The 21,352-nt window shown below is 45.7% G+C and overlaps 1 protein-coding gene across 1 annotated transcript in view; it reads right to left on the bottom strand.

The window, feature by feature from the left end:
• CENPT (centromere protein T) overlaps nt 1-21,352 on the bottom strand; it is a 568,880-nt gene that overhangs the window by 193,080 nt on the left and 354,448 nt on the right. The window contains 1 exon segment of the mRNA XM_030203664.1: nt 16,371-17,009. Coding sequence (XP_030059524.1) covers nt 16,371-17,009 — 639 coding nt within the window.

Here is a 21,352-nt window from a genome sequence, read left to right as displayed (position 1 = left end):
TGGGGGAGGACCGGAGGGAGCACCTCCGGGACGGCGGTCTCTGCGAAAGGAATGCTGCTTGGGGGAGAAATTCCTCTTGAAGGAAGAGGGGGCAGAGCCCGACTTGCCGGGGCGTTACCGACGGGCTTCCTGCAACCGTCCTCTGGAGGTACCGGGACGAGTACTAGCCCGAGCCCTGACCTCTGGTAATTTCTTGCCCTTAGACGTGCCAAGATCGGTCACGATTTTGTCCAGCTCGACCCCAAAGAGCAGCTTGCCTTTAAAAGGCAACCTAGCCAGGCGGGATTTAGAGGCGTGGTCAGCAGACCAATGTTTCAGCCAAAGCCACCGCCGCGCAGAGATTGTCTGAGCCATGCCTTTCGCTGAGGCCCTCAAGACATCATACAGCAAGTCTGCCAAATAGGCTAAGCCCGATTCCAGGGCCGGCCAATCAGCCCTCAAGGAATGATCCGAGGGGGAAGCCCGCTGCACCATAGCCAGGCACGCCCTGGCCACATAGGAGCCGCAAACTGAGGCCTGCAAACTTAAAGCAGCCGCCTCCAATCTTCTGTCTTGGGCGTCCTTTAGGGCCGTGCCACCTTCCACCGGCAACGCCGTTTTCTTAGTCACCGCAGTGATTAAAGAATCCACGGTAGGCCACAGATAGGCCTCACGTTCACTCACAGCCAAAGGATAGAGGCGGGACATAGCCCTAGCCACTTTAAGGCTCGCTTCTGGGACATCCCATTGAGCCGAAATTAAGGTGTGCATGGCATCATGCACGTGGAAGGTTCTAGGCGGGCGCTTCGTCCCCAGCATAATGGCAGAGCCAACAGGGGCTGAGGGAGAGATGTCCTCCGGAGAGGAAATCTTCAAAGTGTCCATGGCCTGTAACAACAGGTTGGGCAAATCCTCTGGGCTAAAAAGCCGCGCTGCAGAGGGGTCATCCGCTCCATCCGAGCGGGGATCCGTCTCCTCCAAGGAATCCGCAAAGGACCGTTGGGAGACCTCAGACACGCTGCCCTCATCTACATCGGAGGAGACAAATTCCTCCAAGGCCTGGGAATCAACCCGAGGGCGTTTACCTCTGGGAACCTCAACCTCTTTACCAGACGAGGGAGCAGGGGCAGCGTTGTGCATGAGGAAGGCCTGATGCAGCAGCAAAACAAACTCGGGGGAGAAACCCCCCAGACTGTGCACTTCCGCAGTCTGGGCAACAGCCCTAGACGCACCCTCAACCGGCGCTCGCAATAGCGGGGGAGAGACATGCTGCGCATCCAAAATGGCGTCCGGCGCGAAACTCCGCGAAGGAGCCGCGCGGGAAGAACGGCTCTTAACTTAGCCGCTTCTGTGCCGTCGCCCAAATTAAGGGCGTTCATGGCATTAATGTCTCCAACCTCAAGGGCGGTCCAAGAAGAAGCCGTCCGAGCCGCGTGGCCGGCCAAGATGGCGGAGGCGAGGAGCGGGGGATGGGCGTTTATGGCGGGAAAAAACCGCCACGCCGGAGGAAGGACCGGGACATTCATCGGTCACGAAACTGTCACCCAACAAGGGCGAATCAGGCTTGAAGACCCCCGCATCCCCTCTAGAAGCGCTCAAGCGACCCGGGGAGCGACCCTTTGCGCCCTCGCCCTCCGACGCCATATGCCACGAGGAGAAGAATCGGGGAACCCCCTGCCCGCTATAAAAAGGTAAAAATTACCTGCTGTCCGCTCCGAGTTGTAACGACCTGGTGTCCCAGTGAGTAGCTGCAATAGACGCTTAAATAAACGTCGAAATAAACGCCTTTAAGGACGTTCAAAAAATTTTTTTTTTTTTTTTTTTTAACGGAGCCAGCGGGAGGGGGGAGAAAAGGAGGGACCTGGCACCACCAGGTTTGCACTTGCTCAAAAGAGCCCTCAACCCCAGGCACTCAACAAAACCTAAAAATTAGGCTTGGAGGCCTAGCCAGAGCTGCTGCTGTGTGTGACCACCACCTGCTGAGATAGAGAACATACTGGGGAGTTTCCGGCAGCACATGACCACATATAGGGAGGCAAAAGTTTGCTCTCTATCTCCACCTGCTGGTAGATGGACACAACCCACCAGTCTATGGATTGATCAGCTTGATGATATGGAAGGGGCAGTTCAGCAAACTGAAGAGTAGCAAATCTCCTGGACCGGATGGTATTCATCCTAGAGTACTGATAGAACTGAAAAATGAGCTTGCGGAGCTACTGTTAGTGATATGCAATTTATCCTTAAAATCGAGCGTGGTACCAGAAGATTGGAGGGTGGCCAATGTAACGCCAATTTTTTAAAAAGGTTCCAGGGGAGATCCGGGAAATTATAGACCGGTGAGTTTGACGTTGGTGCCGGGGAAAATGGTAGAGGCTATTATCAAAAACAAAATTACAGAGCACATCCAAGGACATGGATTACTGAGACCAAGTCAGCACGGCTTTTGTGTGGGGAAATCTTGCCTGACCAATTTATTTCAATTCTTTGAAGAAGTAAACATACATGTGGACAAAGGGGAGCCGGATGATATTGTGTATCTAGATTTTGAAAAGGCGTTTGACAAGGTACCTCATGAAAGGCTACAGAGGAAATTGGAGGGTCATGGGATAGGAGGAAAAGTCCTATTGTGGATTAAAAACTGGTTGAAGGATAGGAAACAGAGAGTACGGTTAAATGGGCAGTATTCACAATGGAGAAGGGTAGTTAGTGGGGTTCCTCAGGGGTCTGTGCTAGGACCGCTGCTTTTTAATATATTTATAAATGATTTAGAGATGGGAGTAACTAGCGAGGTAATTAAATTTGCTGATGACACAAAGTTATTCAAAGTCGTTAACTCACGACAGGATTGTGAAAAATTACAGAAGGATCTTACGAGACTCGGAGACTGGGCGGCTAAATGGCAGATGACGTTAATGTGAGCAAGTGCGTGGTGATGCATGTGGAAAAAAGAACCCGAATTATAGCTACGTCATGCAAGGTTCCACATTAGGAGTTACGGACCAAAAAAGGGATCTGGGTGTCGTCGTCGATAATACACTGAAACCTTCTGCTCAGTGTGCTGCTGCAGCTCGTAAAGCAAATAGAATGTTGGGTATTATTAGGAAAGGTATGGAAAACAGGTGTGAAGACGTTATAATGCCGTTGTATCGCTCCATGGTGCGACCGCACCTTGAGTATTGTGTTCAATTCTGGTCGCCGCATCTCAAGAAAGATATACTAGAATTGGGAAAGGTGCAGCGAAGGGCGACTAAAATGACAGCTGGGATGGGACGACTTCCCTATGAAGAAAGACTAAGGAGGCTAGGGCTTTTCAGCTTGGAGAAGAGACGGCTGAGGGGAGACACGATAGAGGTATATAAAATAATGAGTGGAGTGGAACAGGTGGATGTGAAGCGTCTGTTCATGCTTTCCAAAAATACTAGGACTAGGGGGCATGCGATGAAACTACAGTGTAGTAAATTTAAAACAAATCGGAGAAAAGTTTTCTTCACCCAACGCATAATTTAACTCTGGAATTCATTGCCAGAGAACGTGGTGAAGGCGGTTAGCTTGGCAGAGTTTTAAAAGGTGTTAGACGTGGGATGTGCATAAAGGAATCCTGTGCAGTAGGAATGGATCCTCAGAAGCTTAGCCAAAATTGGGTGGCGGAGTAGGTGGGGGAAGAGAGGTTGGTAGTTGGGAGGCGAGGATAGTGGAGGGCAGACTTATACGGTCTGCCAGAGCCGGAGATGGGAGGCGGGACTGGTGCTTGGGAGGTGGGAAATACTGCTGGGCAGACTTGTACGGTCTGTGCCTTGAAAAAGGTAGGTACAAATCAAGGTAAGGTATACACATATGAGTTTATCTTGTTGGGCAGACTGGATGGACCGTGCAGGTCTTTTTCTGCCGTCATCTACTATGTTACTGTGTCCTAAAGGACAAGTCTATAAACCACTACTAAATGGACTTGGGACAAAATCCACAATTCCAGGAATAACATGTATAGAATGTTTGTACGTTTGGGAAGCTTGCCAGGTGCCCTTGGCCTGGATTGGCCGCTGTCGTGGACAGGATGCTGGGCTCGATGGACCCTTGGTCTTTTCCCAGTGTGGCATTACTTATGTACTTAAGTACCAGTGTTAGGAGCTTAGGTGCTTCATAAAATACCATTTGTCTGGGGCATAGCCCCCAAACAGCGGGCTAAACTAGTACTAGGATACTGTTATTCCAATGGTAAGTTGGCAGATCACTCCAATATGCATCCCTGTAGCCTCTCGCCCTCGATAAGCTCCAATTGTTGCAGCATTGTGCAATTTATTCCCGCAAAATTGAACCAAAGAAATACAGAGAAATTGTTCCAATAGGGTCCTGAACCCGCCAAAACCGTTGGCAGCAGACAAATTACAATCGTGGATATGTAAAACAGTGTCTAACCGACTCTCAATAATTTTAGTGTCCACATAGAGGAATTCTGAATGGCTATTAGCCTCTTCACCGTCACATTTCCCTTTTGGGGTCGCTTACGTATATTCCTTCCTGTACTAGACCTGTTATATGGTACTAGGCCTGTAAGATGGCCCTGCTAGCCCCTCAGCTTTCCTAGCCTTGCTGTCTTCAGCATATTTTTAGTTTATGCCAGCAGCTACATGTAAGTTACAGTGCTTTCTCAGGAAATGGAAAGTACATGTTACATGTCAAGGTGACACTTGGAAGGAACTGAGGCGAAGCGGTCCATATATTGCAGAAACATATGGATATAACCTTGGTGGTGATGAGAGACTGAGGACCCTGCGAGCCCAAGATGTTCCAACGGAAATATGTGTTCAGAGAGGAAGGACACCAGGTGTTTTATAATATCTATTTGCTTGCTACACGGTTATTTGCACGCTGTGAGCACGCTTTACTGATAAGGAATTAGCCAGCTGCCACAAAGTGTGCATGTGCACACAAGAGGAGAGGATGATACAATGTAGGAAACTGCCATATATGTATACATATAATAAACAACAGAATATTACAGGAAAATTGTTAAGACCCGATAATAGTTGAGCCCCTGTGCCCCGACTGAGCACGGCTGAGATGGAGTGATGCCGCACTCGGTCAGGCAGCCAGACAATCCCTAGCTTCACCTGGGAAGCGACCACCGTTCACCGAGAGTTGAGCTCCCAGCTGCAGGTGGCCACCAGGACTTCTGGAACCGGCGGAGTTGCACAGCCGCTGACCAGGATGGCAGAGAACAGACACAGTCCAGAACCAGAACTCCAATAGGAAAGAATAGTCAAAAGCAGTCCAGGGTCAAGGCAGGCAGCAAACAAGCAAAATCCAAGAAAACTAGCCAAGGTCCGGTACACAGGAAAACAGGAACAGAAGATATTTGGTAAACAGCACTAGACAGCAACTCATCAGAACAATTGAGGCCGAAGCAATGAAGGCCTGGAGGCAGGGCTTTAAATAGTGAAGCAATCTGAGCAAACCAAACTCAGATGAATCCAACATGGCTGCCCCCATAGGAGATCCTCCCGCGACCAAATATGGAGTTCCTTCCTGTTCTCGTTAATACAAGCTGGCTGCCCCCTCCTGAGCTAGCCAAGATGGCTGCTGCCCTTGCTCCAAGCCGGATGACGGCTGCCAGACTTAGGAAACTGAAACAGACCCTCCTAAGACTGAACCTTGTCCCTTTTGGACGGAACTGAGGAATGATTTAGCCGGGAGGAGCGTCGAACAGGTGAGGGACGTAACAAAAATCCATATATGATCACAAGTTAGTTTAGGAGAAATCACATGATTTAGGAGGAACGAAACGTACAACAGTATATATGTGATAACTAAGAGACATGGGCTGAGCAGACTGTTATTCGGTCTTTGCGTCTGGCTTTTTCTGTGTGACAACCTGCTCCAGAGAGAAAAATGATTTTGTACTGGCTTAGTGAGATACCAATAAAGATTTTTACTGGTTGCACCTACATCTAAGTCTGATTGTCTCTCTTATTTCCAGTCCCTAGGGCTGAAGTGTCCTCTCCTCCTAGGGGGCAAGGGACAGAAGGGATATTACACTTATAAGCCATTAGTGCCACGGAGATGTCATACTTGGGCTATGCGTTCCCACCACAAGCTTAGTGAAACGTTGTAAATGATCGATGGTGAGATGCAATTAAGTTCATATCTAGCTGCCATCATGCTACAGAAGAACAGAAATCGCATTCCACACAAGGCGGCTACCTTGATCAACTTCCCTCTCTTGAGGTCTCCTCAACACTAGCTACAAACTCATTCGCAGCCGCAAAAAGAGTCAAATCGCTGCCAGTGGCCATTCATATGGACCTTCAACGTCGTTGGGTAGGTCAACATGAAGTGACATTGCTTTGCGTGTAGTGTGGCACATAACAGTGTGAAGTGCCGATGCTTTTCTTGCAGCAATATGGAGTAGTCCTGAAATATTTTTACGGTTTCCCCCATATATTGTAAGAAATCTCTTTTTAGTCAATATCCTCTGAGTATCTCCTCCGTGTAGACGTAATTGTGTACTTTTATAAGCACTACTCTGGGCCGTTGTCTGCCATCTTGCCTTCTTCTTACTTGATGAGCCCGCTCTAAGCATAAGGGTAAATTCCTTGGCTAGCCACTTTTCTAGTTCAGAAGCAAGGACTCTGTCCCTAAGTGCTTTGGGAAATCCTACGATCCTCACGTTTTGGCGGCAGGACCTGTTTTCGCGGTCCAACTTCTCAGTGTGTTCCTTAACACGTTGCTCAAAGGCCGCTACTAATACAGAAGTGCACGGGGCCTGGTCCTCCAGGGTCGACACTCTGGACTCTAATTCTCCTGTCTGATGCATTGTGTCTGCCAAGAGAGTTTCCAAACTGGACAACTGCTCCAGAACTTGGCAAAACTTTGGTTCTAGTGCCTTCCCAACTGCTTTTGCTATCTCCTCCAATTGCACCTCCATAAACAGAGATGCTAGCAAGGAAAGGTCTTCCATCATGTTGTCGGCCGTTTTCAGCTTCTTTCGCTTGCCTTTGAACTTTGCTGTCCATATCTTCCTGAAGTGCGCTAATATATCTGTCCATGTGTTCTGAGAGAGATTATCATGGAAATCCAGTGCACTCAGCGAGGGATTAAAATGAAGGTTTTAATTTTTGGTGCGGAGAGCTCCCGGAGAGGAAAAACACGTCCTTATCCTTTCATGGCATCACATGATCCCTAGTTTTATTTATAAAACTGTGTACTGTCTAATCCAAAGGCGGAGGACACAAGATGACGGAGAAGACCTCACCCTCATCACCATCGGTGAGCTCGGCTTGGGCCTCGGAAATTGTGACGGAAGTAAAGATGGCGGTAGAAGAAGCTATGAGCCACCAACTTCAACAAATAATAGACAAGCTGGATGGCATGGATCAATGATTTACTACTTTCACGAAGGACATTCAGGAGGTCCAGCAGAGACTAGGCGAAGTGGAAACATCAATACAGGAAACCTCCACAGCAATACAAGGCCTTAAAAAGACGGTGGCAGTCTTAGAAGATAAAGTGGATGACTTAGAGAGCCGCTCGAGACGGAATAACATAAGATTGGTAGGAATACCAGAATCAATAAAGGAGGGAGATCTGAGAGACTTTCTGGAAACCTGGCTCGCTAAGATAGTGCGCACTCCAAACACACTAGGACCCCTCAAGATAGAGTGAGCACATCGTCTAGGACCCAGGAAGACCCCCACTGACTGGTCGAGGGTGGTCATTTTGCGCCTGCTCCACTACCAACACAAATTGGAGATACTCGCAGCTATTCAAAGGGGTGAAATCCTTGAGATTGAAGGTCGCAAGATATGTTTTCAAGACTATTCTACTAAAGTTTCTCTTCAGCGCAGACAATACTCACAGGTCTGTGGGAGACTGCACAAACTACAAATCCATTTTGGCCTATTATACCCTGCAAAACTATGAATCCAACATAATGGAGCTGTGAAGTTTTATGACACAGTAGAAGCGGCACAGGCGTTTGTAGACCAGCTGGAGAGAGACAGACCGAGCCCTTCCAAAAATAAGTAGATAATGTTGGTGAGCTGGAAGATACGAGTAAAAGTGAGAAAGCTGAAAAAGATATGCAAATGACTTATGTTGAGAATTAGTCAATGATCTCTGAAATGGTTACTGTTGTTAATGCTGTTCAAGAAGTTCTGTTTCATGGTGAGGGTGTAGCGGATACATAATTAGCGAACATACTTGTTACAGGGAGTCCCTGATCGGAGACACGGAAGTTGAGCACACTAGGTGCCAGTTAGGAGTGGGGGAAGATGGGGGGGGGGGGGTTATATCGAGAGGATACATCTTCATGGTCAGGAAGGAGCTGAAGGAAATAGGTGGACGGGTACAGGTAACAAGGGGAACTACACAACAAAAAGTGCTACCGAAAGGAAGGCGCTGGGGGTATTGGCTAGGATGCCCTCATTGCTTACTAAGAGCAGGCATCAAATGGAAAGATTATTTGTACAATGACATCACGTAATGGCACTTAAAATAGTGACCTGGAACGTGAGTGGCATTTCCTCGCCAATCAAAAGACAAAAGATACTTCAGACACTCCATAAACAAAAGGTAGCCATAGCCTTACTCCAAGAGACACACCTGAATGCTAAAGACCATGAGAAATTATGCATATGGTGGGTGGGATCATACTATGAATCCCCGGTGCAGGCAAAGAAAGCGGGAGTTGTAATATTAATCAAGAAAGAGATTCAAGTTACACTCATAAGACTGTGGCACAGAGGGAAGATATGTGCTAGCACACTTAACGATAGAACGACAATCAGTAGTTTTTTTTTTTTTGTTACATTTGTACCCCGCGCTTTCCCACTCATGGCAGGCTCAATGCGGCGGGCAATGGAGGGTTAAGTGACTTGCCCAGAGTCACAAGGAGCTTCCTGTGCCGGGAATCAAACTCAGTTCCTCAGGACCAAAGTCCACCACCCTAACCACTAGGCCACCAACACATATAAGGTTTTTTACAAAAAACTCCTACAACATTTAACAAGGTTTGATGGAATGCCCCTGCTGGTAGGAGGAGATTTTAATGCAGTAGTCGATCCTAGCATGGATAGATCACATGGGGAGAGGAGGGGGTCGGGGGCAGATTCGAGAGGCATAAATATGTTAAGTGAAGTACTGGACCTGGAGGATGTGTGGCGAACTATGCATCCACTGGAACGTGACTATACCCACCTGTCCCGTGCACACGACACCATGTCGCGTATCGATTACATTTTCTTTTCCCGAACTCTGTTTACAAGGCTTAGACATCGAGCCCATAAAAATATAGACCATGCGATGGTAATAGCTGTACTGGACCCTCCCGGACCAGCACCGGGTCAATTTCAATGGCAATTCCCAACTCGTCTATATAACGATAAAATATTTTTAGATTATATCATACAAAAATATAAGCAATTTCAGGAAACTAACAAGGAACATAGGGGCTGCCCAATTCTATTTTGGGACACGGCTAAAGCTGTACTACGGGGGGAGATAATAGCATACACGAGTCATCAAAAAAAGGAAAGGGAGAAGGAGTTGCCTAGAATGGAAAAAGAAGTAACAAAGGCACGGAAAGGATATGGGCGACACCATAGTTTGCAATTAAAGGCCCAGCTTTTAGAACTGCAGCAGGCCTTAATGAAAGTTACATCAAAAGGCCCAAAAAAATTATGCTTATTACAGATATCAACTCTATAATTACGCAAATAAAAATAATAGAATGCTGGCTCGGCTGTCAAACCTAGACAAGACCTTCTAAAATAGATGCTTTTGTATTCCTCTAGCGGAAAACTAGAGAATAAAGATGTTCAAATAAATACAATTATGCTGGACTATTACACGCTTTTGTATTCACCACCTGACCACCCCCGATGGAAGTGAGATGTATCTAAGTGGCCAAGATATTGATCAAGTAGAACCAGAGAGTCTGCTATGCTAAATGCTCCCATAACATTGAAGAAGTATCTTGGGTAATACAGCAGGGCCCGCTAGGGAAGGCCCCGGGCCCAGATAGATATAGAGGGGAATTCTATAAAATGTTGAAGGAGGAGGTGGCAACACCATTAACGGCCATGTTTAAAGCCATAGTGCAACAACAACAAATGCCTCCATCATTAAGGTTAGCACAAATTATAGTATTACCAAAGTCGGGGAGGGATACAAAGAAGCCAGAATCCTACAGACCGATCTCGCTCCTAAACTACGAAGCCAAATTATATGCAAAAGTCCTAGAAAATCGCTTAGCCCGCATACTGCCAGATATTATAGAGGAATCCCAAGTAGGTTTTGTGCAGGGCAGAAATATTACAAAAAATGTAAGGAAGATACTTACAACGCTGGAGGTGGTATCAAGACAGGCCACGCCATCTGTGTTCGATGCCGAAAAGGCATTCGATAGAGTGATATGGGAATTTTTATTTGGGACATTAGAAGCATATGGAATAAGTGGGTTTTTCCAGGCGGCCATACGGGCGTTGTATTATCTACCACAGGCCCAGATGTGGGTTAATGGAATATTATCTGCTCCCTTCTCTATACACCGGGGTACTAGACAGGGCTGCCGACTGTCACCTCTTTTGTTTGTATTAACATTAGACCCCTTGATTAAAGATGTTCAAAGTTCACCGGACATACAGGGGGTCACGGTGGGAGCAGACATTTTTAAGATCGCAGCATTCGCTGATGACCTATTGGCCCATCTGACTCATCCAAATACTTCACTGCCAGGGTGTCCACTCCATTACAAATGTTTGAGTGCTCTCTATCTCCCCTGCTGGTTGATGGACATAACCCATACGTAATGGCTTCATCTGCTTGATGACAAGGAAGTATGTTTAGGGGGGGTATTACATGCCTAAGAGTTTTTAGAGGCTTAATGAACAACTAATAGGGGATCGTAAGATGTGTGGTGATATTTGTATTTCTTCATGCCGGAAATAGCAATCGCCATTAGGGAATAATGTAAACCACACTGCGCCTGCAAATAGGTGGGAAAATGTGGGATACAAATGCAACAAATAAATAAATATAAAACTGGTTATTCACAACTATATTAAGGATGACAATGGGACGGTCTTGGATAGTATTTTGTGGGATAATCTTAAAGCTGTGGTGAGGGGGCATTTAGTGAAGTAGGGGGCAAGAAGGAAGGAAGAAAGGGTGCGGAGACACGTACAACTTACGGAAACTCTGGTGCAACTGGAACAGAGGCACCAAAAGGGTCCCAGTGATCAGAATTGGAGAGCGCTGAATTTTGTCCGTGCAGAGTTGGAGCGATGGCAATTAGAACAGATTGATTTTATGTGCCAATGTTTACGATGTAGATATTTTGAATGTGATAACAGATCTAGGACTCAACTGGCCCGGTTACTGAGGGAACATAAATTCTCTTCCATGATACAAAAGATTAGAAATTTGAGCAGACACATTTGTTATTCTGATGCATCTATTTGGAAACAATTTTATATGTTTTATAAGAATCTGTATACAGAATCGGAATCTTGCGCAGAGGCAGGCTTGAGTGCTTATTTGCAGGATAGTGCAGTATGCGTGAAGCGGGAATAACAGTTCTGGAACCGGGAAAAGATCTGGCGTGTTGTGGATCATACAGACCAGTTTCTTTGCTTAATATAGATGTCAAGCTTCTGGCCAAGGTGTTGGCTATGAGGTTGGTGCAGGTTTTGTCGGGAATGATTCAACAAGATCAAACAGGGTTTATTCCCCAGAGTCAAGTGGGTGATAATATCCGCCGAACACTTAATATAATATGGGAGGCACAGCCAGCTCGGTCTAAGTTGGTACTTTTAGATGAGGAGAAGGCTTTTGACTGGGTCCACTGGGCATTTTTGTGGAGAGTCCCAGACAAGATATTGGGCGAGATCCCATAGATTGGCTAAAAATGTTTATGGCAGGCACAGGAGTGGAGAGGTAGGGCAGTCTCAAATATTTTATGGTATTATTGGGAGAGACAACTCAGGCAATTGTGGGATTGGGAGGGGTCTCCTAAAAAAGGGGGTATAGTATTTGAACAGGAACATTTTTCTCTTTTACCCATACATTGTTTATTGTGGCTATCCCGGATGTCTTTGGAGTATAAAAAAAGGATGATCAATCTTTTCATGAGACATCTTCTGGGATTACTGCAGCGGATAAAGAGGAGGTTGGGAATTGCGACTCGGAGCTTGTCTTTGGCTCTGTTTCAATATGAACCAGGCTTTCAGGTGGGGGCGTGATAGTGGGGTATTTCTTCGTGGGAGAAGAAGGGGCTTACATACTTTTGTCAACTATTAGATGTGGGACAGTCGATTCCTTTTGAAGTTTTAAAAATACATATGGGTTACACGCGGGGATGTGTTCTATTTGCAGGCCAAACACTATATGATGAGATGGGGGTGGATTTACACTAATCTAGATGATACTGAGTATTTTGAAAATTTGTGGCGGGGTATGGCTACCTGGTCAATTTTATAGGTCTTTTCAGAGCTGGTCTTTTAAGAAATTTGGGTTCATGGATCAATGAGATTGGGATTTGGATATGGAAATCACACAGAATGAATGGAAACAAGTGTTTAATGAAATTCAAAACTCTTCTATTTGTGTGTTGATTAAAGAAAATGTGTATAAGGTAATTACTCGGTATTATACTCCTGAAAAATTAAAAGCGATGTTCCCGAGTTCTGCTACAGACGTATGCTGGAGGTGTGATCCTGGGATTGACCCGAATCTTGGGCAAACCATTTCCGCTAACCCCTGGGGCTTGCTTCCTGGGCTTGAATAATACCTTGGGCTTCCACTGGCAAGTTCGCCTAAAGTGGCTCTGTCTGGCGGCAGCAAAGGAAAGAATGGCAGCACTGAATTGGATTGGCTGATAAGAATGACCCATCTAAGAGAGTTGGCTATCTTGACTGAAAGACTCAAAGGGCATTATGATCGACCATGGAAGAGTGGACTTATTTGGCATTTCTGTTCCCTGCTGAAAATACAACGGTTTAGGGGTTGAGTGGGGGGAGGTTAGGTATGGGTAGATGAGTACATTTGTGGGGGGGGGGGGGGGGGGGGGGAATCTGCTGAGTTTTGGGGACCATGGAAGAGAGTAGGGTCAATTGTTATTGCTGTTGAAGTGCAACCTAATCTGTTTGTATTGCTTTTTTCATAACAAACAAAAAAATCTTTCAATAAATATTTACTGAGAAAAGAAAAATGACATGCAGTGTGATGCACTTACGGAATAGAAATCCAAGAGAGCTGCATGTGCTAAGAGGTGAGAGACTGATATGCACAAATTGAGAGTGGGACCTTGGGGTGATGGTATCTGAGGATCTGAAGGTGACAAACAGTGTGACAAGGCAGTGGCCACAGCCAGAAGGATACTAGGCTGTATAGAGAAGCATAACACACAGAAGAAAGGAGATGTTGATGCCCCTGTACAAGTCATTGGTGAAGCCCCACTTGGGGTATTGTTTTCAGGTTGAGGCTGTACCTTGCTAAGGATGTAAAAAGACTTGAAGCGGTCCAGAGGAAGGCGACAAATAAGGTATGGGGCTTGCACCAAAAGACGTATGAGAATAGACTGGAAGTCCTGCATTTGTATACCCTAGAAGAGAGGAGGGACAGGGGAGATAAGATACAGATATTTAAATACTTAAAAAGTATTAATATAGAAACAAATATTTTCCAGACAAGGGAAAATGTTAAAAACTAGAGACATGAATTGAGATTGTGGGGTGGTAGATTTAGGAGCAACATCAGGAAGTTCTTTTTCACGGAGAGGGTGGTTGATGTCTGGAATATACTCCCGAGGTAGGTGGTGGAGAAAAAAAATATTAATGGAATTCAAAAAGGCGTAGGATTAGAAAATTAGAAAATGAATGATATAAAAAAACAAAACTTAACAGTTGCATGTGAGTTTGCATGTGTGTGGCACTTTAGATGGAGACTCTGGATGTGAAGAACTACAACCCAGATATACAAAACCTAATGAGCCAGTAACGTGGTTTTTACACTGGTTCTAGCTAGCGAGCACGGAGTTCAGTAAGACATACACAAAAGGGTTCTGTGAGCTCTCTTCCTGAGATGGTAGCAGCCAACGAAAATTGTATGCAAAGTTATTATAAGCTAATTACTATACATGTGCATGCAAAGTCATTTTCTGAGTGATGCACAGAAGCAGCCCCTAGCTTTACCAAGGAAACTTTAACGGGAGGTCTGGAGCTGTCGGTCCTGACAGTTCTTCATTGTAGCAGGTACTCCACAGCTGCTCTAGAGGTTCCGCAGGAAGGAACAAGACACACCGAGCAGCCTTGCTGGCAACCATCCTTCACCAGATAGTGTCAAGAAAAAAAAAACACCCAAACAACAAACTCACAAATCTACAGATTCAAATCCATCTCGACCTTTGATAGTTTGATTGCTGACCATGGGAGTGAAGCAGATTGGACGACCCACAGCAGTTTTGTTTTGTTTTTTTAAGGGGGGGGGAGGGGGGAAGCTATGCTGGCTTTTTGTTTTTTGGGGGGGGAGGGGGGGAAGCTATGTTGGCTTTCATACACCCAGCTTCTTTGCGTGTATTAAAGCAATATACAAGCACAGCTCTGAGCGCAGAGCAGCCACGCTTAGCGATTGGCTGTTCTGCGCATGCTCAGCAGACCGACTGGCTTCCCCCCTATCAAACTGCTCACTACTTTTGCAAGCAGCTCATTTGCACAGGAGTTGCTTTGGGAATTGCTCTGTATTTCCAAATCAATAAGGTGGAAATACAGAGCGATTCTATATGGGGACCTATGTGCATCTGGGCCTAAGGCCAGTGCTGGGCACATTTGTATGGTCTGGGTCCCATTTAAGGCAATCTGATTTAGGATGGGCTCGAGAAAGTTTCAACAGAAACTCCAATAGTTTCGAATGTGAGGACAGTGCCGGGCACACTTTTACGGTCTGTGTCCCGCATTGACAAGATAGAATTAAATAGGCTGGAGTGGGCTTCGATGGCAACTTCAGAAGTTGGAAACTAAGGACAGGGCCAGGCGAACTTCAACAGTCTATGTCCCAAAAATGTCAAAGAGAGACAATGAACAAGTATTTTATATCACGCTCATTGTTGGTTTAATCATGACTAGATAATGAGTGTAACTGTTAGGCAGACTGGATGGACTGTTTAGGTCTTTACCTGCCATCATTTACTTTACATGCATTATGAAGAGAACAAGAAGACGTGTCCTCCATGCTCCATGGAAAAGCAATGACTGAGCACCCAGGTTCTCGTGTCAGGCAGGAAGGCACCAGTGCATGCACAGTGGGATGCTGCTAGAAAGTTCTAAGTATTATCACTAGTCAGTGTCTGCATAGGGCTCCGTCGGATGACGTCACTCATCTGTAAGAGTACAACAGCCTGCTTGTCCTCTGAGAACTGGCAGAATACCACAACAGTAAAATAGATTTCATGTTGTTTATTCCAGGAATAAGCCATGGATTTTTCCAAGTCTAACTTAATAATGGTTTACGAACCTTTCTTTTAGGAACTTGCCCAAATCTTTTTTTAAACCCTGTAATGCTAACTGCTTTTACATCATTATTAGGCAACAAATTCAAGAGCTTAATTATATTCTGAATGAAGAAATATTTTCTCCAATTTATTTAAAATGTACTAATTAGTAGCTTCACTGCATGCCTCCCCCCCAATCCTTGTACTTTTTGGAAATAGTAAATAAGCAATTCACGTCTACCTCTTCCACTCCACTTAAGATTTTATAGACATCTATCATATCCCCTTTCAGTCATCTCTTCCCCACGTTGAAGAGCTCTAGTCTCTTTAACCTTTCCTCCTAGGAAAATCACCCCATAGCCTTTTATCATTTTGGTTCCCCTTCTCTACATCTTTTCCAATTCTGCTGTTTCTTTTCTGAGATGCGATGACCAGAACTGCACAGATTTTTGTCCGAGAAAGATACGGGCAAATAAGGTCAACTAATTATAAAAAAGGTCAACTTGGGGAAAATCCACAATTTCTGGGATAAGCAGTATAGAATGTTTTGAACTTTTTTGGGATCTTGCCAGGTATTTGTGACCTGGATTGGCCACTGTTGGAAACAGGATGCTGGGCTTTATAGACCTTTGGTCTTTCCCGGTATGGCAATACTTATGTACTGTGACAATGGTCAAATGGAGCCTGAGCTGAAGCCAGGAACAAATGTTAAAACAGTTGTAAGTAAGCAATACTGGTACATTGGCTTTTGCTAATTGGTACCAGAAATATTCCATACAGTTGTAACTCAGCATATAGACACACTAAACAGTGACCTGATTGTCGTATGATAGACAAAATGGCAGCCAGAAGTGTGCCATTATCACTTGCAAGGCACTCTAAACTTCAACTGTTTTCCAAAGTTACTTACCACTGTCCACCAATTTTTCAGTGCCATGTAGGCTCTCTCTAAAATTTCTGAATGACACTGAACACTCTGTTCCATTCTTAACTGTTGGGATCATCCTGTCCATTTGTTTAAGGTCCATTGCCATCCCTTTTGTAAGAGCCACCTCATTCTCTGCAGTGTCAGGTGAATTAGACTCTTCTTCCATCAATATCACCTCATTCTCCACATCTGTAACTAAGTAATACTCCTCATTCTGCTCCTCCATCCCTTCAATCAATGATGACTTTTCCAAATTAACATTAAGAGAAGATTCTTCTTCATTCTCCTCTTCTATACCTTCCAACTGAGCTGTTTCTTTCTTTGAATTCACTTCTCTCTGTATCCCAATTTCTGGTTCCAGAGCATCTATTCTAGCCATCCCTTCACTGTCAACATTCCTTTTATGAACCGATGAGTTCTTGAGGCTCTGTTTGGACACAGACAGCAAAGATAGAGACCTGGGCTGAGAAAGTTCCTGAAGGGTTTGCTCTTTAGGCTGAGGCATCACAAACAACTCAGTGTTACTAAGTATGATCTCTGTATTCATCTGTGCTGCATTTGAATGAAGCATCGATCCATCTATGCTGGTCACCGTTGACTCCACAAAGCAATCCTGTGAACCTGTTTATAAACAGTAAATTTTAAAAAGTAAAATTTTCATTAGATTAGGAAAGAAAAAGTGAGTATGTGCAGTTTTCCAGAAACTAGTGATTTGGTTTAAGAGGCAGAACATAAAATCTTACAAGGTAAAATTATGCCTTACCTGCTGATAATTTCTTTCCTTTAGTAGCAGCAGACGAATCCAAGAACTGGTGGGTTGTGTCCATCTACCAGCAGGTGGTGATAGAGATTACAAAGCTGAAGGCAGTGATACCAGACGGCCAGCTCCTTCTTCACCTCAGTACATGTCTCATCACCAAGCAGAATCAGACAAGAAACCAGGAAGCCTTCCTCACCAACCATACAAAACAGAAACTTGTCAGTCTGATTTAAGAGAAACCACGACTGCGATGGAGTCCTCTTCAGTGGTTTCTGTTCTCTTTCCTTTTCTCCTTTTTTTTTTTTTTTTTTGGAAACTAAAGACCACAACAAGAACAGATAGGCAAAACAAGAGTGGCTGACAAAGGGCGGCATCCTGGATTCATCTGCTGCTACTAAAGGAAAGAAAATTATCAGCAGGTAAGACAATTTTACCTTCCTTAGCTTATGCAGCAGATGAATCCTACTACTACTACTTATTTCTAAAGCGCTACTAGACGTACACAGCGCTGTACACCTGAACATGAAGAGACAGTCCCTGCTCGACAGAGCTTACAATCTAATTAGGACAGACAAGCAGGACAAACAAGAGATAAGGGAATATTAAAGTGAGGATGATAAAATAAGGGTTCTGAACAAGTGAATAAGGGTTAGGAGTTAAAAGCAGCATCAAAAAGGTGGGCTTTTAGCTTAGTACATATAAGTACATAAGTACCGCCATACTGGGAAAAGACTAAGGGTCCATCAAGCCCAGCATCCTGTCTCTGACAGTGGCCAATCCAGGCTTCAAGAACTCGGCAAAATCCTAAAAAAAAATTTTTCTAATAAAGTTCAATTGACTTTTCCCTCAGGAATCTGTCCAAACCCCCTTTAAATTCCGTAAGGCCAGATGCGGTCACTACATTCTCCGGCAACGAGTTCCAGAGTCTAACTACACGCCAAGTAAAGAAAAACTTTCTCCTATTTGTTTTAAATCTACCATATTCTAGCTTCATCTTGTATCCCCTGGTTTTGTTGTTGATTGAAAATGTAAACAAACGTCTCACATCTGTCCGCTCTACTGCGCTCATTATCTTGTAGACTTCTATCATATCACCCCTCAGCCGCCTTTTCTCCAAGCTGAAGAGCCCTAACCTTCTCAGCCTTTCCTCATAGGGAAGTTGTTCCATTCCCTTTATCATTTTCGTCCCCTTCTCTGCACCTTCTCTAATTCCTTTATACCTTTTTTGAGATGCGGCGACCAGAATTGGACACAATATTCGAGGTGGTCGCACCATGGAGCGATACAACGGCATTATAACATCCGATTTGAAGACGGTCAGAGATGGAGCTTGATGTACCGGCTCAGGAAGTCTATTCCAGGCATATGGTGTAGCAAGATAAAAGGAACTGAGTCTGGAGTTAGCAGTGGAGGAGAAGGGAGCTTAGCCGTGATTAGGATGGCAGAGCTGGTGGTGGGAGGCGGGGCTAGTGCCGGGCAGACTTCTACGGTCTGTGCCCTGAAAAAGACAGATACAAATCAAGGTAAGGTATACACAAAAAGTAGCACATATGAGTTATCTTGTTGGGCAGACTGGATGGACCATGCAGGTCTTTTTCTGCCGTCATCTACTATGTTACTATGCTATAAGAGAGATTTACCCAGTGAACGGAGTTCCCGAGGAGGAATGTAGGAAGAGATGAGAGTGGAGAGGTACTGAGCAGCTGCAGAGTGAATGCACTTATAGGTCAATAAGAGGAGTTTGAACTGTATGCAGAAACAGATAGGAAGCCAGTGAAGTGACTTGAGGAGAGGGCTAATATGAGCACAACACTGGCGGAATATTAGTCGTGCAGCAGAATTTTGAACACATTGAAGAGGAGAGAGATGGCTAAGTGGGAGACCTGTGAGAAGCAAGTTGCAATAGTCTAAGCAAGAGGTGATAAGAGTGTGGATGATGGTTCTGGTAGTGTGCTCGGAAAGGGCAAATTTTGCTGATATTATAGAGAAAGAAATGACAGGTTTTAGCAAATTCACCCTTTCCTTTCTGAGCACACTACCAGAATCCAAGAACTGGTGGGATGTACCAAAGCAATCCCTAAGTAGGGTGGGAAGTCGCAGCTCCCCGAGACAGAAATGCTGCTGCAACGGCAGCATCTGAATAGTGAAAGCACACCCGTTCTGCCCAAGATGTGGATAGCAAACTTGTGAAACGAGCCTACAATGCCACCAGTGGGATGCAACCTTTCCAAAAAATCTACAAATTATCTGCAATCCAACGAAAAAAAAATCAGATCAGACCAGAGGCTGCCGTCCCACAGCAAGAACCAACGACAAAGACAAAGAGAAGATCTGAATGCTGAAAAACATGCAACATCTGCAAATACCGGAGAGCCCTCTGAACATCCAGAAGGCGAAGCGCCATGTACTCAGTGTAAAAATCCCCCTCCCAAAAGAAGGGAAGAAAGAGAGGCTGAAAAAGAAAAGCCAAACCACAGCCGGAAAAGAGAGAAGAAACCGAAAGCAAGGTCACCCCAGACTCAGCAAATTGCAGAAAAAAACAGCTCAGAATGGCTGCACTAAAAATTCAGACGCTCTGCGTGCTGAAGAACTGGCGACCAAGAACACTGCTTGTAAGTTCCTAAGCGAAGCATTCTGCAAAGGAACAAAAGGAGTCCGAAGCAATGCTAGATAGACAAGGAACCTCAAGCTATACTCTGAGAATATGAACGAGGTTTCAGGGAGAAGAAGGTCACAGCAGTGGAGGAGCAAAGCACTCTGCAAGAAATGCACCACCTCCGAGTGCAAGGCCAGGCCAGGACCTTCTGCAACCCATCCTGCAGAAAAAACTCAATTGGTGAGAAACAGACACCCACAATGAAGACCAAGCGTGGGCCGCAACCAGCCTCAAAAATCCTCAACACCTGCGAATACACGGTTGCAGTGGACCGTGGACCACATACAAGATTGCAACAGAACAGAAACCATAGCGTCCAAAGAACTCTGTTCCTCAGAGTCGACCTCTCAAAACACCATGCCGTAAGACCAAAGCGAGAGGGATCATCCACTCAGAAGCAGACCCAAAAAGAAGAGTCCGGAGTCCAACAGATCCAAAACGAAGGCACCACCAGGAGCCTCACTATATCCGCATACCAAGGGCGCCATGGTTAATCCGGAGCTACCAGAATGACTCGACCCCGGTGGAGAGCGATCTGAAAAGAACTCGGACACAGAGAGGCCACAGAGGAAACACTATCAAAGAACGTCCTTCGGCCAAGGATGCAATAGAACAACCAGCCCTGCCGAATCACCCTCTCTCCGATGACAGAAGAAAGAAGGCACTTGGGCATCCAGCTAGGATGCCATCAGATCTACCTAAGGAGCTCTCTACCTGAGGCCATGTTGAAGAAGCACTGGTGCAGAATAACATTCTGCCGAGACCAGAAGATGGCAGAAAAGAGACCTCACCGTAGGAAAAGCCCGCAAAGTGGGTCGCGTAGAAACAGAACACGAGGTCCTCTACCCATTCCATGGGGATGACACGCCCTGATGGCCACAGTCTGACTCCGAGTCCCACTCTGTCGAAGAAGCAGCCACAGCTTCTCCAACAGCACAAGCACCGTCTTGCCTGCAACGTGTCCTGAAGTGCTAGAAGACGAACAGCATCATAAGCAGGTCCAGGTGGGGGAGACGGCACAAGCACAGCCTGGCCTGCAATGTGCCCTGAAAGGCTAGAAGACGAACAGCACCAAAAGCAGGTCCAGCGGGAGATCGGCTACACCGTCCCCTGTGCCATCCACCACCCCGGAGATGGAAGGAGGAGGCAAAGGGCTTTCCAATCCGAGAGACTCGCATCCGTGACCACCACCATCCACTGCGGAGGCACCAAGGCATCCCTTCCACAGGGAGGAACTGTGAAGCCACCAGTTCACGCGCCGGTGTACCGAGAACAGCCACGGGAGACACTGTTGACACTCCTGGAACACAGGAGACCATCCGTTGAGAAGCAAGAGCTGTAAATGTTGTCTATGAGCACTGCCTACAGCACTACCTCCAAAGTGTTCACCACAGAGCCCAAGACATGAATGCATAGCCAGGCCAGAGGACTCAGAGACCTGAGCAGACGCCGCACCCAAGTCTGAAACTAGATCCTACAGTCCTCGGTCAAGAAAATAATGGTACCACAGCTGTCTGGAATGGGATGAGGTGGCTCATTTGAAGGGTG

The sequence above is a fragment of the Microcaecilia unicolor genome, chromosome 5 (assembly GCF_901765095.1).
Source record: "Microcaecilia unicolor chromosome 5, aMicUni1.1, whole genome shotgun sequence".
Taxonomy (NCBI): domain Eukaryota; kingdom Metazoa; phylum Chordata; class Amphibia; order Gymnophiona; family Siphonopidae; genus Microcaecilia; species Microcaecilia unicolor.
The sequence above is the reverse complement of the archived record's forward strand: the minus strand, read 5'-3'. Positions and strand labels throughout refer to the sequence as shown.